General features: G+C 25.8%; 2 protein-coding genes and 1 long non-coding RNA gene across 3 annotated transcripts in view; 2 read left to right on the top strand and 1 right to left on the bottom strand.

Moving 5' to 3' along the window:
* The window catches only part of LOC126901682 (uncharacterized), a 38,029-nt gene that overhangs the window by 10,433 nt on the left and 8,184 nt on the right, over positions 1 to 19,412 (top strand). The gene's annotated exons all lie outside the window — the stretch shown is intronic.
* On the top strand, positions 3,822 to 6,349 carry LOC126901684 (uncharacterized). Its single transcript, XR_007703084.1, has 3 exons — positions 3,822 to 4,458; positions 4,533 to 4,707; positions 4,777 to 6,349. It is a non-coding gene; the product is annotated as an uncharacterized LOC126901684 (long non-coding RNA).
* LOC126901680 (uncharacterized) lies at positions 15,767 to 19,159 on the bottom strand. The gene is made up of 5 exons (XM_050678345.1): positions 18,271 to 19,159; positions 17,202 to 17,234; positions 17,052 to 17,084; positions 16,181 to 16,252; positions 15,767 to 15,979 (listed from the first exon to the last, which is right to left on the bottom strand). The coding sequence occupies exons 1-5, from the start codon at positions 19,142 to 19,144 to the stop codon at positions 15,891 to 15,893; spliced, it is 1,101 nt and encodes a 366-aa protein (XP_050534302.1). The 5' UTR covers positions 19,145 to 19,159; the 3' UTR covers positions 15,767 to 15,890.

The following is a 19,412-nucleotide window of genomic DNA, read 5'->3' as shown; positions in this document are numbered from 1 at the left end:
GATCTTCAATACCTAGTTTTTTAAACCGGCTTATTTTATAAGTGAGGTTTAACTTTTTTAAGTTTATTTTATAATGCAGTAAATTTTATATGTCATACATATAAAATTTATACATAAAGATTATTGAATAAACTTGGTGTATTTCATTCCAATTCAAATGTTTATACTCCTTAACAAAATTATCATAAATAATATCATATACTTTAAAATGTATATAATGACAAATACGTTTGGAAAATTTACCAGTCATTTTGTATAGTCCTTGCCGTAGAAGTTTTGTATTATACAACTTAAATATATTTTAGTTTAACTAATGAAATCGGAAAAAAAAACATAACAATTTTTGTAGTAAAATTATGTTGTTTGTAACAGCAAATTATTTAAAAAATAAACTTTTATTATTCAATAATACTGTATTTCAGATCTATATGTTTAATAAGATAAATTACCTTTCTGTTTTTTTTAATAATACTAAAATTAATCCTGAAAAATGGATTAGAATCTGAAGAAAGTTTGACCGAAAATTTAAAATAAACTTGAAATTGTCAAATATTTGTAGACTATATTTGTCGGGGTAATTATAATAAAATCCTGTATTTTTAAATGCAAGATTTGTACTTATAGAATATCTGTTTATTGTTATAGTACGCCTTGTATATGATAAAATCTTGAAGTTTGTAATCATACTACACATGTGTATAAATTTTTTTAGCTTCCACTCTTATTACACTCTATATATAAAATTTTAGGATTTATACTATGTGACGTAAAAATATGTACTTATTACTATAATCTAACAGACGCTACGTTAATTATATAAATTATTGGTGAACATCTCATAATTAAGTGTAACTACAAAACAATGGGTAATACAATGTTATTGTCTGATTGGTGTTAATTTTTTGGTGAATCAAGGCCATTTTTGAACATTAAAATTTAGTTGTAACATAATTAAATGGTCCTTAGTAATTTAGTCGCACATTCGCTTTTCATATTTCCTTTTGTTGTACATCATTATCAAACATTCATTATAAATTGGCATCGTGATAAGAAGTCGCTCAGCTGACTACTACAGTAACTGTCGACAATCAACCGGTTCCAAATGTCTGTCAAACATGCATGCACTGATGTCGGCGTTGTTTTCCCCTTTTGTTTCACAATGTGTCTTCGCCGTCGAGTGGTCTGACCGTTTGGTTTTAGTAATTTTTTTTTAGGTGTCGTTGTCGATTAAGTACTCTCCAGCCATCGACTTATTTTTCTCACTTTGTACACTGACATTTTTTATGGCTGCTAAAATTTAACTGTGGCCCTGGCAATCAAGCCATGGATGAAGATGGTTTGCTGGGTGTGGCTTGGATATCATTATATTACACCCAAACCTCAATCAATTTTGATAGAGAAATTTTATCAAGGGTTTATGATAATGTTTTATTAATACGAACAAAATAACTATTCTTATGAATAATTATTGTTCAAGACAAGAAAAAAATTATCATATTGATAAATATATCATAGGTTCAATAGTAATGATATATTTATCAAATTGAACATTGAATTTATTATATAGATCGAGGTTTTTCTCTGGGTGTATGATTGTGGTAACTTTTGTACAGTATTCATTTCTTTCTTTATTTCGTCTATTAAATTTCCCCATACTCGTTCATTGTCACGAGGTTTTTTTTGAACACGAACTTAAATTTAATTAATATACTTTAATTATTTTAGTATGATTATACAGTTCTATCCTATCTTTCTGAAACATTTTACTTATTGACTATTTGTAAATTGTTAATTTCAAAATGTCATTTTCTTTCGTACATTCGTACGTTAACTATTTTGTCATGCCGAGTGTAATAAAAACTCGTAAGTTTTGACCAATGAAGACGTGTTTTGCAATCTTAAGGCTCGGTATAAAAGGCCTACATCCCTCTTGACCGATGTCAAATTGTCCATTTGAGCATTATTGCAATGATGACTATTTTATTATAATGAATAATACTAAATATACTTATTTTCTTTTCTTAATATATGTTATAATATGAGCCATGCTATAAGTGACAGTAAATTTCCCAAAATTAAAACCATCATGGTCGTCTACTGAAATATTATTAAGATTTCTTTTGATAGAAGACTATATAATGGATTCAGACAGTGTAGCAATGTGAGGAAGCATGGAAATAGGCCTGCAGTTAGAAATAACCAAATTTAAAAACAGACGTAACTGAACAGGTCTTCACAACGGGAAAAAGACCTTCATCTAGTAAGCGTCCAAAGACTAAAAATAAATGATAGATATTCGAATTTTGACAGTTAAAGAGCAAACGTGCAGATATGCCATCAGGAACATTTGAAAATGTGGGTATTTAAAGAGTTAAGGGAACATTGCACATCATTAAAGGTAAATAGCAATATGAAGGTAGCTCATAAGTAAAACATAATTAGTAATACAATAATGAGTTGAAGAAGTAGAAGTGTTAACAAAAAAGAAAAATACTTCCAAAATAGATTAGCAGTATCAAAAGAATTGTTAACCGTCTCATTACCTAAACGTAGATTAGAGGGAACATTGCTACGCTGGCCTAAATTTTTGTTGAATTTTTAAAGGATGGAGGGATCGAGTCTCATTGAGATGATTAAACTTATTAACAATTTTGGAAAAAGAGTGCTTAAAGTTCGTAAAATATATTAAGAAAGAATTTAAAGTTGGTTTAGCTAAGTGACAGTATATACAAAAAGTGGTAGGTGGATTATTGCTATTATACACAATGCTGGGGCGTTGATCTGTTAGAGTGGAACAGGAGCATGGGCTGGTTTTACTAGACGCAGGGAGTTCTTGCCTATGCAAGAACAAGTTTCTCAGACTACTTAGTCTCGAGGACGTTGATGGGCGTGGGATATGTTTTTTGACAGACACTAGAAATACCATTTAAATAGGTGATAGTAAAGTTGGTCTCACCCACTGATTGACACTGTTCTAGTTAACGATGACAGGAACGAAGTAGCTGTGTGTTTCAAAGAAGTTTTGTTGCGAACTAAGTTCATAAGAGGCTGGAGATTTAAAGCTTACGTTTTAGCATAATAGTAGGTCGTAATGACTGAAGATTCATTGGAATTGAAAATAATTTTGATTGGACGAGGCCCTGTAGTGAAAGATGTACCAAGACGTATTTGTTTAAAATCTTTGTAACTTCATAAAAGAGAGATTAGAAAAAATAACAGATAATATGACTTTAACAGCATTTATTTTTGCTGAAAGGTCTGTTGAGGTAGACTCACCAATTTCTAAGAGTTTCTAATGATAGTAATTTTAATCATTATCAGATATCATATACAGAGTGATTTTTTTATCATAACCCATTCAATTACTTCTTCTTCTTTTACTGGCATTCCTACTCTCTAAGAGTTTTTGCCGCCATAACTACGCTTCGCCACCTATCTCTATCTTGGGCTGTCTCTCAATGTCAATAAACCCTTGTGTATTAACATGTATATTAACTCAAAAATTTGAAACTTTAAAAGTTTATATCTAACAAATAAATAAAGTTATACTAAAAATTCAAATGCCATTTACTATTAAATTAAAAAGAACCAAAATAAAAAAAGTTGTTAAAAAGATTTACTCAATTATATACAGGGTGATCCATTTAACATTGACCAGCAAATATCTCAAAAACTATTTATTATTTTAATAATTTTTTTTTTAAATTATTTTAGTTACATAAAACTCTACATTTATCCATGATCAGATAATTTTTAGGTTCATCCCTTATGCCTTAAAAGGGTACCAACTTTTTTTTTTCAAATGGAAACATATATTTTTAGTTAGATATATTGATAGAGTTTTTTTTTTTATAATTTTTAGCGTTTGAATTTTTCATTTAAGTCGATTAGTTTGCATGTTATTTCACTTTAAAGTTTTGATTTTTTTTACCTATATATATGTATAAAACGGGTAGACTTGTAATACAGGTAGTTAATTGCAGCGGTTATGATGGCTCGTAAAGACACACGGCGATTATTGACGATTACTGTCAGATAAGATTTATAAATAATGGTTTTTAGACACATCGTTGTCACCTAGACTGATATCTACGGATACGCGATTTCTTAGTAAACATGAAGCCGTTTTATTTTCATATCAAAATATTTTAAATAATACTTTGATATGAAGAAAAATTATTTAAGTTCTCTGGAATTTTAGTTTATCAACTGTCACACTAATCTTTGTAGTATAACCTAATTGTCATTTATTGATATCGTGTATCCAAGTTTTGTGTGGTTACTTAAGTGTGTAATTTTCTATTGAATCATAGAAAGTACATCGTTTTTTTCAACTGAAATGTACGATTAACATGCATTAAATATAACTCTTGATTTATTGGTAAAACACAAAAATCATTTTAGTTCTGAGAAACAGAAGAATACTTATTGTGATTGTGCTTTGAAACGTTTAAACTGGTAAGATGATTAGCTAAAATGTATATAATAAATTAAACCCGAATAATAACGAATACATTTTTGTTTATACGTAGATATTGTCTATACTTATGAATTAGCTTTGATTTACCGAACGTTCGTGGATTGGAACAACCAAATTTGTGAACTCACAATTTGTATTCAAATCAATTTAAACATATTTTCTTACTAGAAAACCTGCATGATTAAAATTTGTTTTGTAGAAAAAAATCAAGTTCTCAATAAACTTAAGTGAGTGTAACACAACCATTTTTTTAAGTTTTCAATTCATTGAATCTAAGACAAGTTTATTAATTTCAGTTTTAACTTGGATTTCTGCTATTTGATGATTTTGTATTGTTGCCATTTATATTTTCAAGCATACATTTAAGAAACTAGTATAATTTTCCAATGAAATCTGTTACTGCAAATAGATTTTTTTAATCTAGTTTAACCTCATATTTTTTGGTTAAGTATGAAATATATCATTTTTGTATGTAAAAAAAAAAAAAATTTCAAGTTCATTAAGAAATTTTAGAAGAGTACTGCAATATTTGAAATTTATGAAGTAATTTTCTCTTTTATGATTTTTTTGGATTTAAAATAAAATTAATTTTTGTCATTGCAGTCTAGTTATATAATGTACTGTATGAATCATAATTAATTGAAGCCTAATTTTTAATTTTTGTTATTAGAAATTACCAATTTATAAAAGACTGACAATGTTTGTACAAGTTTAAGTTAGAATTGTATTTTATACTGTATTTTAAAATGCTTCCTAGAATGTTTAAAATTAGTATTTTTGATAAATATGGTTACTGTCTTAAGATGATTTAAATTTTTTTGTAAATCTAAAACTTGTAAGTTAAGGAATTTTGGTAAAATTAAATGTATTCTTAAGTGGTATGGAATGTTTCAAATTAATTTTTAAATGTTGATACAATTGTTAAGATTTAAATTTTAGATGGTCATTTATTTCTATTGTAAACTGAAATTCTATATTGTATCAGTATATCTCCACCTTCATGCTAAAAGTGTTTTTTTTACAATTTTGAGGTGAATCAGTTTTGTTTTATTTAGATTTAAAAAAAGAAGCCTAATACATTACTTATTAAACAAAAACTTTTAACAGTTGATTATTTAAGCAATTTCTGTAGTAATGTTCTGTATCATAAGGCTAACCAAAATAATTTAGTCACGAGTTGTTATTTTTTAGTAACTTGTAAAATATCTTTTTTTGTGAATTAGATATTAAAACATTGTACTTATAAGATGGTTATTTATGTTAAATCACTTAGTCATTTTTTACATAACACTTTAGCATGAAGGTGGCAATGTTAATTTTTTTTCTTTTGCAGTGACTTGGTATTTTTCTCATTTGGGGCTGTTAAAATGTCAATTATTAACTATTTTTAATACATTTCCCAAGTCTTAACGCATATTTTGTATGATATCATACTTAACGCATATTTTGCCTTGGATCTAGTATTAAATGTATTTAATATTGGTGTTTTACTGTCTCATAATGACAAAAGTACCAAGTCGAGCAAAAAAACAAAATTATTTTTAATGTTGAAAAATATACAGTTATTGATCAATTAATTTTGATTATTTAAATAAACCATTGAAACTTATTAGTTCTAGTAGTGAAAATAATAATAAGTTGCTTTATTTTAAACTCTATCAATAACTGTTACATATTATGTCATTTAAAAAAAAAGTGTTCCACTTTTAATATTAAATTGTTGTCTGGATAGTATAGTAGAAGTTATATTTCTACTATTTCTTAACATTTTATTGACTAATGTTTAATTGAATTTATTTAAGACAATTTATTTTCATGTACATTTTTATTTTTATTAGAAATAAAAACTGAATGAGTTGCTTAATACTTTCTATTTTCTAAAAATTATTTTTAATGTTGAAAAATATACAGTTATTGATCAATTATTTTTGATTATTTAAATAAACCATTGAAACCTAGTAATTTCAGTAGTGAAAAATAATCAAATTATGATAATTAAATTGTGTTATAAATAAAACAAAATAGGACTAATAATGAGTAAAAAATTTTTAATTTATACTATTTTTTAAAAATTGACTAGTTAATGTTTGAAGTCAAATTTTAGACAATTTATTTTTATGCCCATTTTTATTTATTTTAGAAAAAATAACCGGATGAGTTATTTAGTATTTTTTATTGTTTTTAACTGTTTTCTAATCATTTGTTCAATTTGTTGTTTAAATTTGTCTAAAACTATATTTTTTTTGTAACAATAAAAAAGTATGTGTCCTATTTACTTTCATTCATTATTATTGTGATGTTACTTTTAACTTGAATTTAGTTAATAAAATGTCAATTTTATTGACTAATGTTTAATTGAATTTATTTAAAAAACCAATAGCTTATTACAATGCAAGACTATTTTTTAGAAATCATCAAAAAACTCAAAAAAACTTAAATTTAGGAATCATTATAAAGCTCTGAACCAATAATTTCTGATTCCATTTTATTAATCAACAAAGCAGTAGCATAGAGATTTAGATGCTACGAGAAAAAAGTGGTAACAACAATTGAGGAACAGGTGTCTACTAGCTTCTCAACACTTAGCTTAAAAATTAACAAAAATTTAATTGTACAATTATTAAAACTTGGTGGTCAATGATTAATGGCTAGTAATACTTTATAGGGTAATCAAGCTTTTAGGACAGGTTAAATGTATGTATTTTCTACTACTATTAAATATCTTTGCTATAATTCTAGATGAGTCTAAATTTTAGTAGGGTAAAATTACCCAATGCATTTTCATGTTTACATACATACATATGTATACAGGGTGGCTCTTTTAAAACATTGACCACTCAATTTCTAGAAATTATAATAATAATGGTANTATCAGTCTAGATGACAACGATGTGTCTAAAAACCATTATTTATAAATCTTATCTGACAGTAATCGTCAATAATCGCTATGTGTCTTTACGAGCCATCATAACCGCTGCAATTAACTACCTGTATTACAAGTCTACCCGTTTTATACATATATATAGGTAAAAAAAATCAAAACTTTAAAGTGAAATAACATGCAAACTAATCGACTTAAATGAAAAATTCAAACGCTAAAAATTAAAAAAAAAAAAAACTATCAATATATCTAACTAAAAATATATGTTTCCATTTGAAAAAAAAAAGTTGGTACCCTTTTAAGGCATAAGGGATGAACCTAAAAATTATCTGATCATGGATAAATGTAGAGTTTTATGTAACTAAAATAATTTTAAAAAAAAATTATTAAAATAATAAATAGTTTTTGAGATATTTGCTGGTCAATGTTAAATGGATCACTCTGTATATATTATATAATTTGATTATTATTGTAAAAATTGAGGTGAAATTAAAAATAATTTTTTTTTTAGATATGTGATTTATATTAGTGATGGGAAATATCGAATAGTAACTATTGAACTATTCGATAGTCATTCATTAACTGTTCGAATAGTAAAAATATTCGATAGTTGTAAACACAATATATTCGAATAGTTTTAAAAACTAATAATAGTTTAAAATATTCGAAAATGCCCATGAATAATTTATATAGCAGCATGTTACCAAAAAATTTAGAATATTAACAGTCTATAATATTACAAAAATTTGAAATTTCACAGACTATTAGTAATACACACAAATAGAGCTAAAAAATTATTAAATTACAAAGTAAAATTATTTACTTTTGCAGTTGAATACTTTTATCATATCAAATCTAATTCGACAATAAATACATTAAAAATATTAGTAATGAATGATTTTAATTGTTTGTGAAGCTCGTCTTGGTCTGAGGGGAACTCTAGTTATTGAATAATTAAATATTTATCCATGCTACCGGCTTTAATTTCAACTATTGATAATATCTTATATCGTGAAAGCCATTTGATAAAAATTATAACATTATTAAACCTATTTATATTGATAAAACGCCTTGGACAAACCCCTATTTTTAGTTTGATGATACTGTAGAAAAAACAATTTTTTCTTATAATCTTTTTTAGCCTTTTTATCATTTTTCTGTTGATAATTTGTTGTGTAGTCATTACAGTAGTTGTCTATTGTCACAGGTGCAATTAGATATTATCCATTAAGTAGAAATATTACTTTTAATAATTCATGTCTATAAATTAAGCTATTTATTAAACACAAGTTTTCTTTTGTTAAACAGCTGGTGTAAAATATTTTCTTGATAACTACCATAAAAATCATTTTTAACCCATTAAAACAGATTATTGTTTCCTCTGGTATTATAAAAACTAAATTACTGACGAATTAATATTTTAAATCCAAATATTTAAACAATTTTAATACGCTAACGATTGATTCAGAACAAAATTTTTTACAATTCATATTTCCAACAATTTAAAATAGAGGTTCCAATCAAAAAGAAATTAAAGTCAAGGTTTTTTATTCTTTAAGGTATGAAAAAAATTAAAAAAACAGATATAGTTGTAGAATTTTTTGAATTAATAATCAAAAACAATATTTTTTTTTTACAAAAATTTAAACTTGTTAATAGCTTCCAAATGAGTGTCTTATCTATAATGAATCCTCTATATACAAAACAATATAAAACTTATTAGCTTCGATGTGAAAATAAGTAGGTGATGATGTGTTTATTATTTTTTTGTGTCTGTTACGACTTTTCTCAGCTCTCATCTAACAGATTTGTTTCAACGATATGTCAAAAAAACACAAATCTGTCTAGTCGAAGACATTATCCTCAATTATCGAAAAAATTTCACTCGTTTCCCTGTAAATGGTAAACGATTTGAAATCGGCGCATAAATGAGTTTAGAAAAGTATATTTTGGTTTCAGATGAAAGGGCCAAGGACCAATTCCCTGGATTTGGTATGTGGCTCAATTTTCGAAATTCATAAGTCATTCGATAGCTCATTATTAACTTATTCTAACGCAAAAATAAAAATCCATAATTGGTCGTTTAGTTTTTGTGATAAATGATTTCAAAGTTTTCAGTTGAAATCGATCATATCTCTAAACCTATAAGGTTAAAGCAGTTGACTAACATCAATTAAAGCTCTAAGCAACGTGTGCAACAGTACTTCGAACATGATTTTGCATTCCATCCACTGCAAATAGGATAAAAATTATTTTAAGTTTTTCGAAGCTTATTTATTTTAAATAGGGAAACCTCCAAAAAATTACAAATTTAAAAATCGCTAATTTTTTCAATTTTTTTCTTAAAACTGCTATTACTTTTTCAAAAATGAACAAATCAATATAATTTTTTTTTTTATAGATGCTTGATGTCTTTACCTATCATTTGGTATATATTTTTTATAAATCTGACTCTTTATTTGTCCACAGGGGGGATTTAAAATGACAACTTTTTCACAAAAAATTTACTTTTACATTTGACTTTTGAGAGTGTTCCAGAAAGGCTGTCACTTTTATATATATTAAAGATAATGTAATGTACTTTAGTATGAAAAATAAAATTTCGGTTTTTATTTTGTCTTCACGGTGAAAATGACTACCAAATGCTATTTTTGTGTGAAAATTCTCTATTTTATTTGTTACATTTTTAACTTTATAATGCTATAACTTATAGAAAAGTGTATGGATCAACTCAATTTTTTTATGAGAAATAATATTTTTTAATAATCCCTTTTTCACTCGACATACTTTATTTTAATCAGGATATTAATAAGAAAATAACAGATCATGTAGCTTTTGGAATAATCCACCAATTTTTTAATATTAAACACTATCTAAAGATTTAGAAAACTTATCTTTCAGATAAGTTTTAAAGAAATATTTTGATACGGAAAACTCTTATTTTAATTCAGTAGTTACATTTATACAGCATTTTGAAATTTGTTAAATTTTGATTTTTTATACAATTTTCCTATGGTATCAAATGTCAGTCCATATTATCTAAAGTACAGATGTAAACATTTATTACATTATTTACTGGTAACAGTACACGATTTCTTTTCCATGGATAATAATAACGTTTAACGCGCTTTATACAGAAATTATTATCTCTAATATATATTTCTTTCAACTTAAACGATTTTTTTTAATTTTACACAATATTTCATACCCACTAATTGATGGTCACTGTCATAGTCTGTTCTAGGATATGTTTTGCAAGATTTGACTTGATTTTTAAACCAAATATTTACTAGTATATAGTCAATCTGATATCTTCCTGTATCGCCGGTCATTTCCCATGTGTATTTTCTTCTCTTGTGTTCTTTGAATAGTGTATTCGTTATCACGAAACTATTTTCTCTGATAAATTCCACTAATCGATCTCCTCTTGCATTTCTTTGGCCTAGATCATATTTTCCCACTTCTCTAACGTCTTACTTCCGTTCACTTCTCACCTACAACACCATTCCAGTCTCCCATTATAATAACGTTATCTTTTCCTTTAGTGAGTTTTAGTAGTTCTTCTATTCCAGCATATAATTCTTCAATTTCTTCGTCATCGGCTCTTGACTAAGGCATATATACTTGTATTACAAATAGATCATTTGGTTTTGCTTCCAGTTGGATCATAATAATTCTTTCGCTGTATATGATATAATTTGTAACCTTTATTCCCCAGGTTTTATGAAGCACTACGCCAATTCCACATTGTCCATTTTTTTCTTGGGAATAAATTATTCTATAGTTTGCTGTCCAGAAGTCTTTGCTGTTTGACCATTTGTTTCACATAAACCTAGTATTTCTAATTTTTATACTTTCCATTTCAATTATAATATTTTCTAACTTGTGTATTTGGCGCATTGTTCTTATGTTCCACGTCCCTATCATCCTATTTTTCCTCTTCCTATAGGGATTCACCACTTGTACCTCGTGCAGGGTAGTTCCCACCCGAAGATCCGATTGGGGAACTATTTTACCACTGAAAATACTTTTTACTCTGCTAATTAAGTCCATTTTTGAATCGATGTTATAAACAATTGTTTAACTAGGGAAAATAATGAGGTGGTATTCCGTTGCCTTCCTCATCGCAGTGAAGTCACCATATCTGAAGAATTTTATCCGGTGTGTAGATATTTCTACCATAACACTATGGTTGCCTACACCTACACACAGTATTATAGAGGCTGCTGCCTATGATTGATAAAATTGGCAATTTAAGCTAATTCAAATTTTCAAGTTTCTTTTTTCGGCTTAAAAAAAGCAAAAATATTTAAATAAGTTTAAATTTATATTCTATGTCAATTATATTATATAATATTCACAAAAGTCAGTGTATTCCTCTTGTAAGATATTTTAAAATAAAATAAAATACAAAACTCAGAATTTTCACACAAAAATAGCCATTTTCAAAAATTAAAAGAAAAGTTTAACTTGTGTGCGAAAATTTCTTTTTTGAATCCCCCTATGAGCAGGTTTATAGTAAGATTTTCAAAAAAATTATATCAAATGAAAGAAAAATATCTACGGTTTTAATATAAAAAAAAAATATTTTAATTTGTTCATTTCTTAAAAAGTTATGGCAGTTCTTAGTTTCCATTTTCCCATAGAAGAAAAGGTGTCGGGACAAATTTTTTTTTTATAGTATTTATTGTAAGCTTTAATTTGACATATATTGAAAGGACGCAGTATTTCCGAAACATTTTCAAAAGTTAATTTGAAAAAGTTCTATTTTTTCTCATATTATGAAAAATTTAAACCCGCCCTATATAAAGAAAAATAGTTCGATTTAAAAAAAAGTATATCAAATGAAAGAAGTAAATATAAAGTAGTTATGAAAAAAAATTGTATTGATCCATACAGTTTTCAAAGAGTTATAATAATTTAAAGTTTAAAATCGATAATCAAAAATTTTAACAAAAAAACAGCAGGATTTTAACTATGGCACCTATTTGCACGTAAAATATAAGTTGTCGGAACAAATTTTTGTTTTTCATTTTATAATACATGACATAAGCTTTAATTTAATATATGTTTAAAGGACACAGTATTTCCAAAACAATTACAGAAGTTAAGTTGAAAAGTTTAGTTTTGATAAAAAGTTGCTATTTTAAATCCCCCCCTGTGAGCACGTTAAGTGTTAGATTTTCATAAAAATTATATCAAATGATAGTAAAATATCTAAGGTTTTAATATAAAAAAAAAATATGTTGATTTGTCTATGTTTGAACAAGTTATGGAAGTTTAAAAAAAAAAAAGTGAAAAAAATTACAAAATTTACCGATTTTTAAATTTGTAATTTTTTTGGAGATTTCTTCCATTTGCGGAGATCAAGGGAAATTTTTATAATTTTTAAGGGTGATGTCTTCAACTAGGTAAGATTTGTTGGTTTGTTCATTTTTGATAAATTTATAATAGTTTTAAGAAAAAAAGGTGAAAAAATGACGAAATTTACTTAGTTTAAGATTTTGTAATTTTTTAGAAGATTTCTTCCATTTATGGGGAACGAGGAAAATTTTTTCTATTTTTGAAGGTAATGTCTTCAACTAGATACGATTTGTGATCTTTGACGTATCGTTGTAAGAAATCGATCCAGTCAGAGCTGAAAAAAAGTGGCAACAGACACAAAAATCCACATCATGGTAAAATTAATACCTTCTCAGCTTCGCATTGAAACTGATATTATTTTCCTGGCCAATAGGTTATAAGGGATGATGCAACAAAAATATTAGTAACTGGCAAATCAAAAAATGAATGCAGCTAAACAAATTAAAATTTTTTTTCTTTATAATATAATTATTTTACGATTAATAAAAAATCCTTCTATAGAAAAAAATTTTAAGAAAAACTTCTTTTGAGTGAAAAAAAACTCATTTGATCAAATTTTAAAATATAAATAAATTAATAAATTTAATAATAAAATTAATTTCTTTGTAGAATCTCAGATTTTTAGAAGTTATGTTAACTTATATTATTTCACAATAATATGAAATGTAAAAATAAAGATCAAAGTATTATCTATGAATTTTTATCGCTTCTTTAATTTTTGTACAATTTTATGGCTTCTTAAATATTTGATTATTTATATGGCTTCTTAAAAATTTGATTATTTATATGGCTTCTCTAAAATATTATAATTTCTATGGCTTCTTTAATTTTTGTACATTTCTATGGCTTCTCTAAAATATGGCAATTTTTATGGCTTCTTTAATTTATGTACATTTCTATGGCTTCTCTAAAATATGATAATTTATATGGCTTCTTTCATTTTTAACATTTCTATGGCTTCTCTAAAATATGATAATTTCTATGGCTTCTTTAATTTATGTACATTTCTCTAAAATATTTTAATTTTTACGGCTTCATTAATTTTTGTACGTTTCTAAGACTTCTTTGAAATTTGATAATTTCTTTGGCGTATCTAAAATATGAACTCCTTTAATTTTAAAAATTTATATAGTTTCTTAAGTTACAATCAAAATATCAAATATATTCAACGACGGATTAAAAAAATCTCTTTAAACTGACAGTGTTCTCCAAAGAAATTAAATCTCGATGAAATTCAAAGTTTATTTTAGTATTTAACTAAACTTTAGTATTTATAACTAAATAAAACTAATCATTGAATAAAAAATATAATTACATTTCAAAATTATAACAAATTTAGTAAGTTTGTATCAATTGTTAATAAGTAAATTTACAATTGATTAATAAAGATACATCTTTTTTAATATATGTTGTAAGAGCCACTCTACAAGTGAAAGTAAATTTCCTAAGAAAAGTAGCAATTTGAAGGTAGCTCATAAGTAAAACATAATTAGTAATACAATAATGAGTTGAAGAAGTAGAGGTGTTAACAAAAAAGAAAAATACTTCCAAAATAGATTAGCAGTATCAAAAGAATTGTTAACCGTCTCATTACCTAAACGTAGATTAGAGGGAACATTGCTACGCTGGCCTAAATTTTTGTTGAATTTTTAAAGGATGGAGGGATCGAGTCTCATTGAGATGATTAAACTTATTAACAATTTTGGAAAAAGAGTGCTTAAAGTTCGTAAAATATATTAAGAAAGAATTTAAAGTTGGTTTAGCTAAGTGACAGTATATACAAAAAGTGGTAGGTGGATTATTGCTATTATACACAATGCTGGGGCGTTGATCTGTTAGAGTGGAACAGGAGCATGGGCTGGTTTTACTAGACGCAGGGAGTTCTTGCCTATGCAAGAACAAGTTTCTCAGACTACTTAGTCTCGAGGACGTTGATGGGCGTGGGATATGTTTTTTGACAGACACTAGAAATACCATTTAAATAGGTGATAGTAAAGTTGGTCTCACCCACTGATTGACACTGTTCTAGTTAACGATGACAGGAACGAAGTAGCTGTGTGTTTCAAAGAAGTTTTGTTGCGAACTAAGTTCATAAGAGGCTGGAGATTTAAAGCTTACGTTTTAGCATAATAGTAGGTCGTAATGACTGAAGATTCATTGGAATTGAAAATAATTTTGATTGGACGAGGCCCTGTAGTGAAAGATGTACCAAGACGTATTTGTTTAAAATCTTTGTAACTTCATAAAAGAGAGATTAGAAAAAATAACAGATAATATGACTTTAACAGCATTTATTTTTGCTGAAAGGTCTGTTGAGGTAGACTCAAGTATACCACATAAACATTATTAAAATATTAATAAAAATATTCAAGTTAAATTAGAATAAAATTTATTAATTTATATTAGTTATAAGAGGTTTATTTTGCTTTTGGAATAATCCACCAATTTCTAAGAGTTTCTAATGATAGTGATTTTAATCTCTATCAGATATCATCTTTACTTGTCTCAACTATTTATATATACGAATATTTACAGATATATCCATGTCTTCAGTTTTGACATGTTGACATTTAGAACTCATTGCAGAATTCATCATTAGAGCAATTGTTTTAAGTCCATTAATTATAATGTGATTATTCAGACGCCAAATTAACGAGTTAAATATCAGTCCTTTTTAATAAGTAATATTAAGTTAATAATTTTAAATAATAAAAATTGATCACTTGTGGCTATAACAGTATGTGTTTAGCGTTGATAATGGTAACATTGTTTCCGAAATACGTATCCGCGACTTTTCATTAATTTTTTGTGGCTTTGAGTTTAATATTTTTAATATTTTTTACTTTTTTAAATTAATAATATTTTTAATATAGTTTTAATTTTACTTAATAATTTTAAAGATAAAACTTAATATTTTGTGGGTTTTACATCTCTTTTTCTTACAACTAATTAATAAATATTGCCAACTTTTTTTAGATATATGTATATAAAAAAAATTATCACAATATAAAAATAGTTTGATAAAAATAAAATGATTCTTATTGCTCTATTGTATTAATGAAGATATTTTATGAAATATAGGATTGTTAATTTTAATGTTATAATATATTTATTAGTATAACTGTAATATTCTTTGTAATAAAACTTAGTAAAGTAGTGCTAAATTCAAAGATACATGTTAATTTGTTTCAAATGATCAGGGATTATTAAAAGTTGAGGTGAACCATCTTCAACTTCAGGATTAACTTCTACATCTGAATAAAAATTAAAAATCAGTTATCATAAAATATAATATTGACCTAATAATTAGAAGAAAAAATAATTTATTAGGTAATAATAAAATGATGTATTTTTTTAGGGTTAAATAGACTAAAATAATTCAAAAATTATATTATACTTGAATTATAATTTAAGTGAATTTTAAGATTGTATATTAAATATGTTAATATTGATACCTGATTTATTAATTGTGAAGTCAATATGTTGACTTACAATTGATGCATCGCTTTTAGGATTTTTCGAAATTTCTATAATACAAATGAATCATTTAAAATATTAGCTGTTGATAAAATTGATTATTAAAGATAATTTTAGGGGTCCTCTAATTTGATATGATGGTTATATGTTAACCCTTCTAACATCTAAAAGTGGCAAACAAAACTTAATATTTGATCTTGATAGCATCTGAAGTGTCCACTACATCACACAACGTCCCATAAGAAATTATCAAGATATAAATAAAACTTTGCATTATTATCGTTTTGTTTGAATATTATTTCTTTGTTTGCTTTAGAGTCAAAAGTAACATTAAAATTTTTAACTAGTGTATTATATAATATACTGGTCAAAACTCGTAGTATATACTACTATAATATTATATAAAATTATAAATACATTGAACGTTGGGTTTGGTTACATTTAGAAATTCCATAAAGTGGAATTATATTTAAAAAAAAAATAATGTTTAGATTTTTACCTTTAATTACACTTTAAGACCTACCTTTGTCTCAAAGTTCATGTTTCTACATATATGGGAAGTGTTTTATGTAAGTGTGAGTAACAAAAGTGTGAATTTTAAAAGGCTCCCATTTTTAAAATGATTAAACATTAAGAGATCATATTTTTACAGCGTTTTATGCTACTAGATCTTTATTTATATTTAAATTTTCAACAGTATATCTTAAGTAGAAACCAAAATATGTGGTTTCGAAAAATCGGGTGATTGTTTCTTGTAAAGTGCAACTGTATTGTTAGAACTTGGTTCGGTGTACTATCGTGCGCTCAAATAAACATTTAAGTAATTCAGTACACTGAAAAAATATTTACCTTTTTCATTATTTTCCTCTGGCAATTTTGAGTCTAATACATTCAAAGAATTTATTAAATGTTGACAAATAAATACATAATATTTACACTTGATTTATTATTTAAATTAATTTAAGATTGTATATTAATAAAATAAGTAAATATTGATACCTGATTCATTCGTTATAATGTCAACATGTTGACCTATAACAGATACATCAGTTATAGGATTTTTGAAATTAGTATAATACAAATAAAATATTTGAAGTATTAGCTGCGTATTAAAATAATTATTAAAAGTATTTTAAAGAGATAATTTATAAAATTTTCATTATCAAATTTTTCCTTTTACTTATATTATTTACATCAAATTTTAATCTAATTAAATAATCCAATATTACTATTAGTAATATTACAGAACAACAAAAAGTTTTTCTGAGGTAGGGGAGACTGGAGGCACTACGGTCACCTCACAAAAATTGTTATATCTGTGGTTCTGAGACTCTAAATATTATGCTATTACAACAAATGGATGCATATTGACAAACATATTGACTGCATTATGTCAAAGTCGCAGATTTTTAAAACATAATCTTATATATATATTTTGATAATGCAATTGACCAGTATTCCCCCTACCCGGTGGAATATCGGCTATACATTAATACATGTAAAAAGATAGGGATAAAATAATTTAAAAAAGAATCACAGGAATATAGTTCATATAAATTATAAATGTATAATAATTTGCTTACCTTAAATTAAATTTCTTAAACAATTTTTTTTAGATAAATAAACGCTGAAAACTTTTTTCACACATTTAAACGTGAAAACATTTATGGATGATATCGTTCTAATAAGAATAAGGTTTTTTTTATCATTCTTAATCTATACATATGGTCAACATAATTTTAGATGCATGGACTTATTAGATAATGTAGTGACCGGTATTATCCACTGACTATAGTTCCCCAAGTCTCCCCTATTAGATCAATGAAATTGAAATATCGAATATCGATAACGAGTTATACGACCTAGCATTATATATAACTTAAAATAGTATTGTACCATTTTATTAAATTGAATGATTATTTTAAATGATACTGATATATAATCTATTTAATTGACCAATATATTAAGTATCAGTTCTAATATTGGCTCAGTCCTAAAAAATTACAAATGGAACGAATAAATAATTATTATTTTAAATAATACATATAATGTACACAAATATTCATACTATGTTCGAAATTTACTGGAAGAGTTGGTACAGTTGTCTCTTGAGTTTCCTCATTGTAGATAAAACCTAGATTTAAGTACTTCTCTTGAATAGTTTGCTGAGCTATATAGTTAATTTTTGTGCTTAGAAAATCGTAGAACTTTGGTTTTTTTCCTACAGATAGTGTTTCATCAAATTCTTCATTCCAACTTTTCCATAGTACTGTCAAATCTGTAGACTTTAGATTGCATTTACTTAAATCTTTTTTTAGTTCTCTATTTCTTTTAAAAAAAAACTCTTTAATGGCCGATAATGTTTGTTGAGTAATTATTGGATTAATTTTGGGAATCAATATTTTTTTTAAAGGTACATAATTTCTTAAATTTGTTATTACCGTATTTAAAATATAATTGTTACACAAGTTTGTTCCCCACAGACTCCCGTGATATTTTTCAATACTATCCAATGCGCCTTGCATAAGGTTCGTCATCCAAATTATTCTTCGTATAATATATATAAGTTCATTGGTACAATAGTATACATATTCATGAGGATTTTCTTGAATCCCAATAAATCTACAATGATTAAGAAAATTGTCCAAAGTAAATAAAATTGTCACTAAAACATTGACGTAAGAACACCCAAGAAATATTTTTGTAATGTGTATTCGTCTATTATATTCTGAATTTAATATAGGTTGTTTTATTACATCTTCTAAAGTAAAGTTATTTTTTCTGTATTTGACATATTTTACATCATCCAAATTTTTCCATCCATCATGACTTAACAAATACTCTAATAAATGAATATTATGTTTTTTGATGCACAATACTTCGAAGTACGAGATCATAGTAAAAATTAAGATATATATTTTAATATTTATAATTGATTGCATTTTTATTTAATTAAATACTATTCAGTAATTTTTTCCAAAAATATTAATAAATTGAAAAATCCAGTATAAAACATTTAATAATACTGATGTTTTTTTACTTGAATTGATGATGTGTAATTTTTAATATTTAAATGAGTAGTGCACATAATTTATCGTCTGTGTTTGAAGATTCAAATAATTTATTTGCTCGATACAGTAAATTTGTATTTTATTTAAAAATGATATAAAAACATCATCTACATCACAGTAGTAAAACAAACTTAGAATA

This window comes from Daktulosphaira vitifoliae, unplaced genomic scaffold, assembly GCF_025091365.1.
Source record: "Daktulosphaira vitifoliae isolate Bord-2020 unplaced genomic scaffold, ASM2509136v1 Scaffold_3, whole genome shotgun sequence".
NCBI classification, from domain to species: Eukaryota; Metazoa; Arthropoda; class Insecta; order Hemiptera; family Phylloxeridae; genus Daktulosphaira; species Daktulosphaira vitifoliae.
Note: the sequence above shows the minus strand (reverse complement) of the source record. Positions and strands in the feature narration are given on the sequence as shown.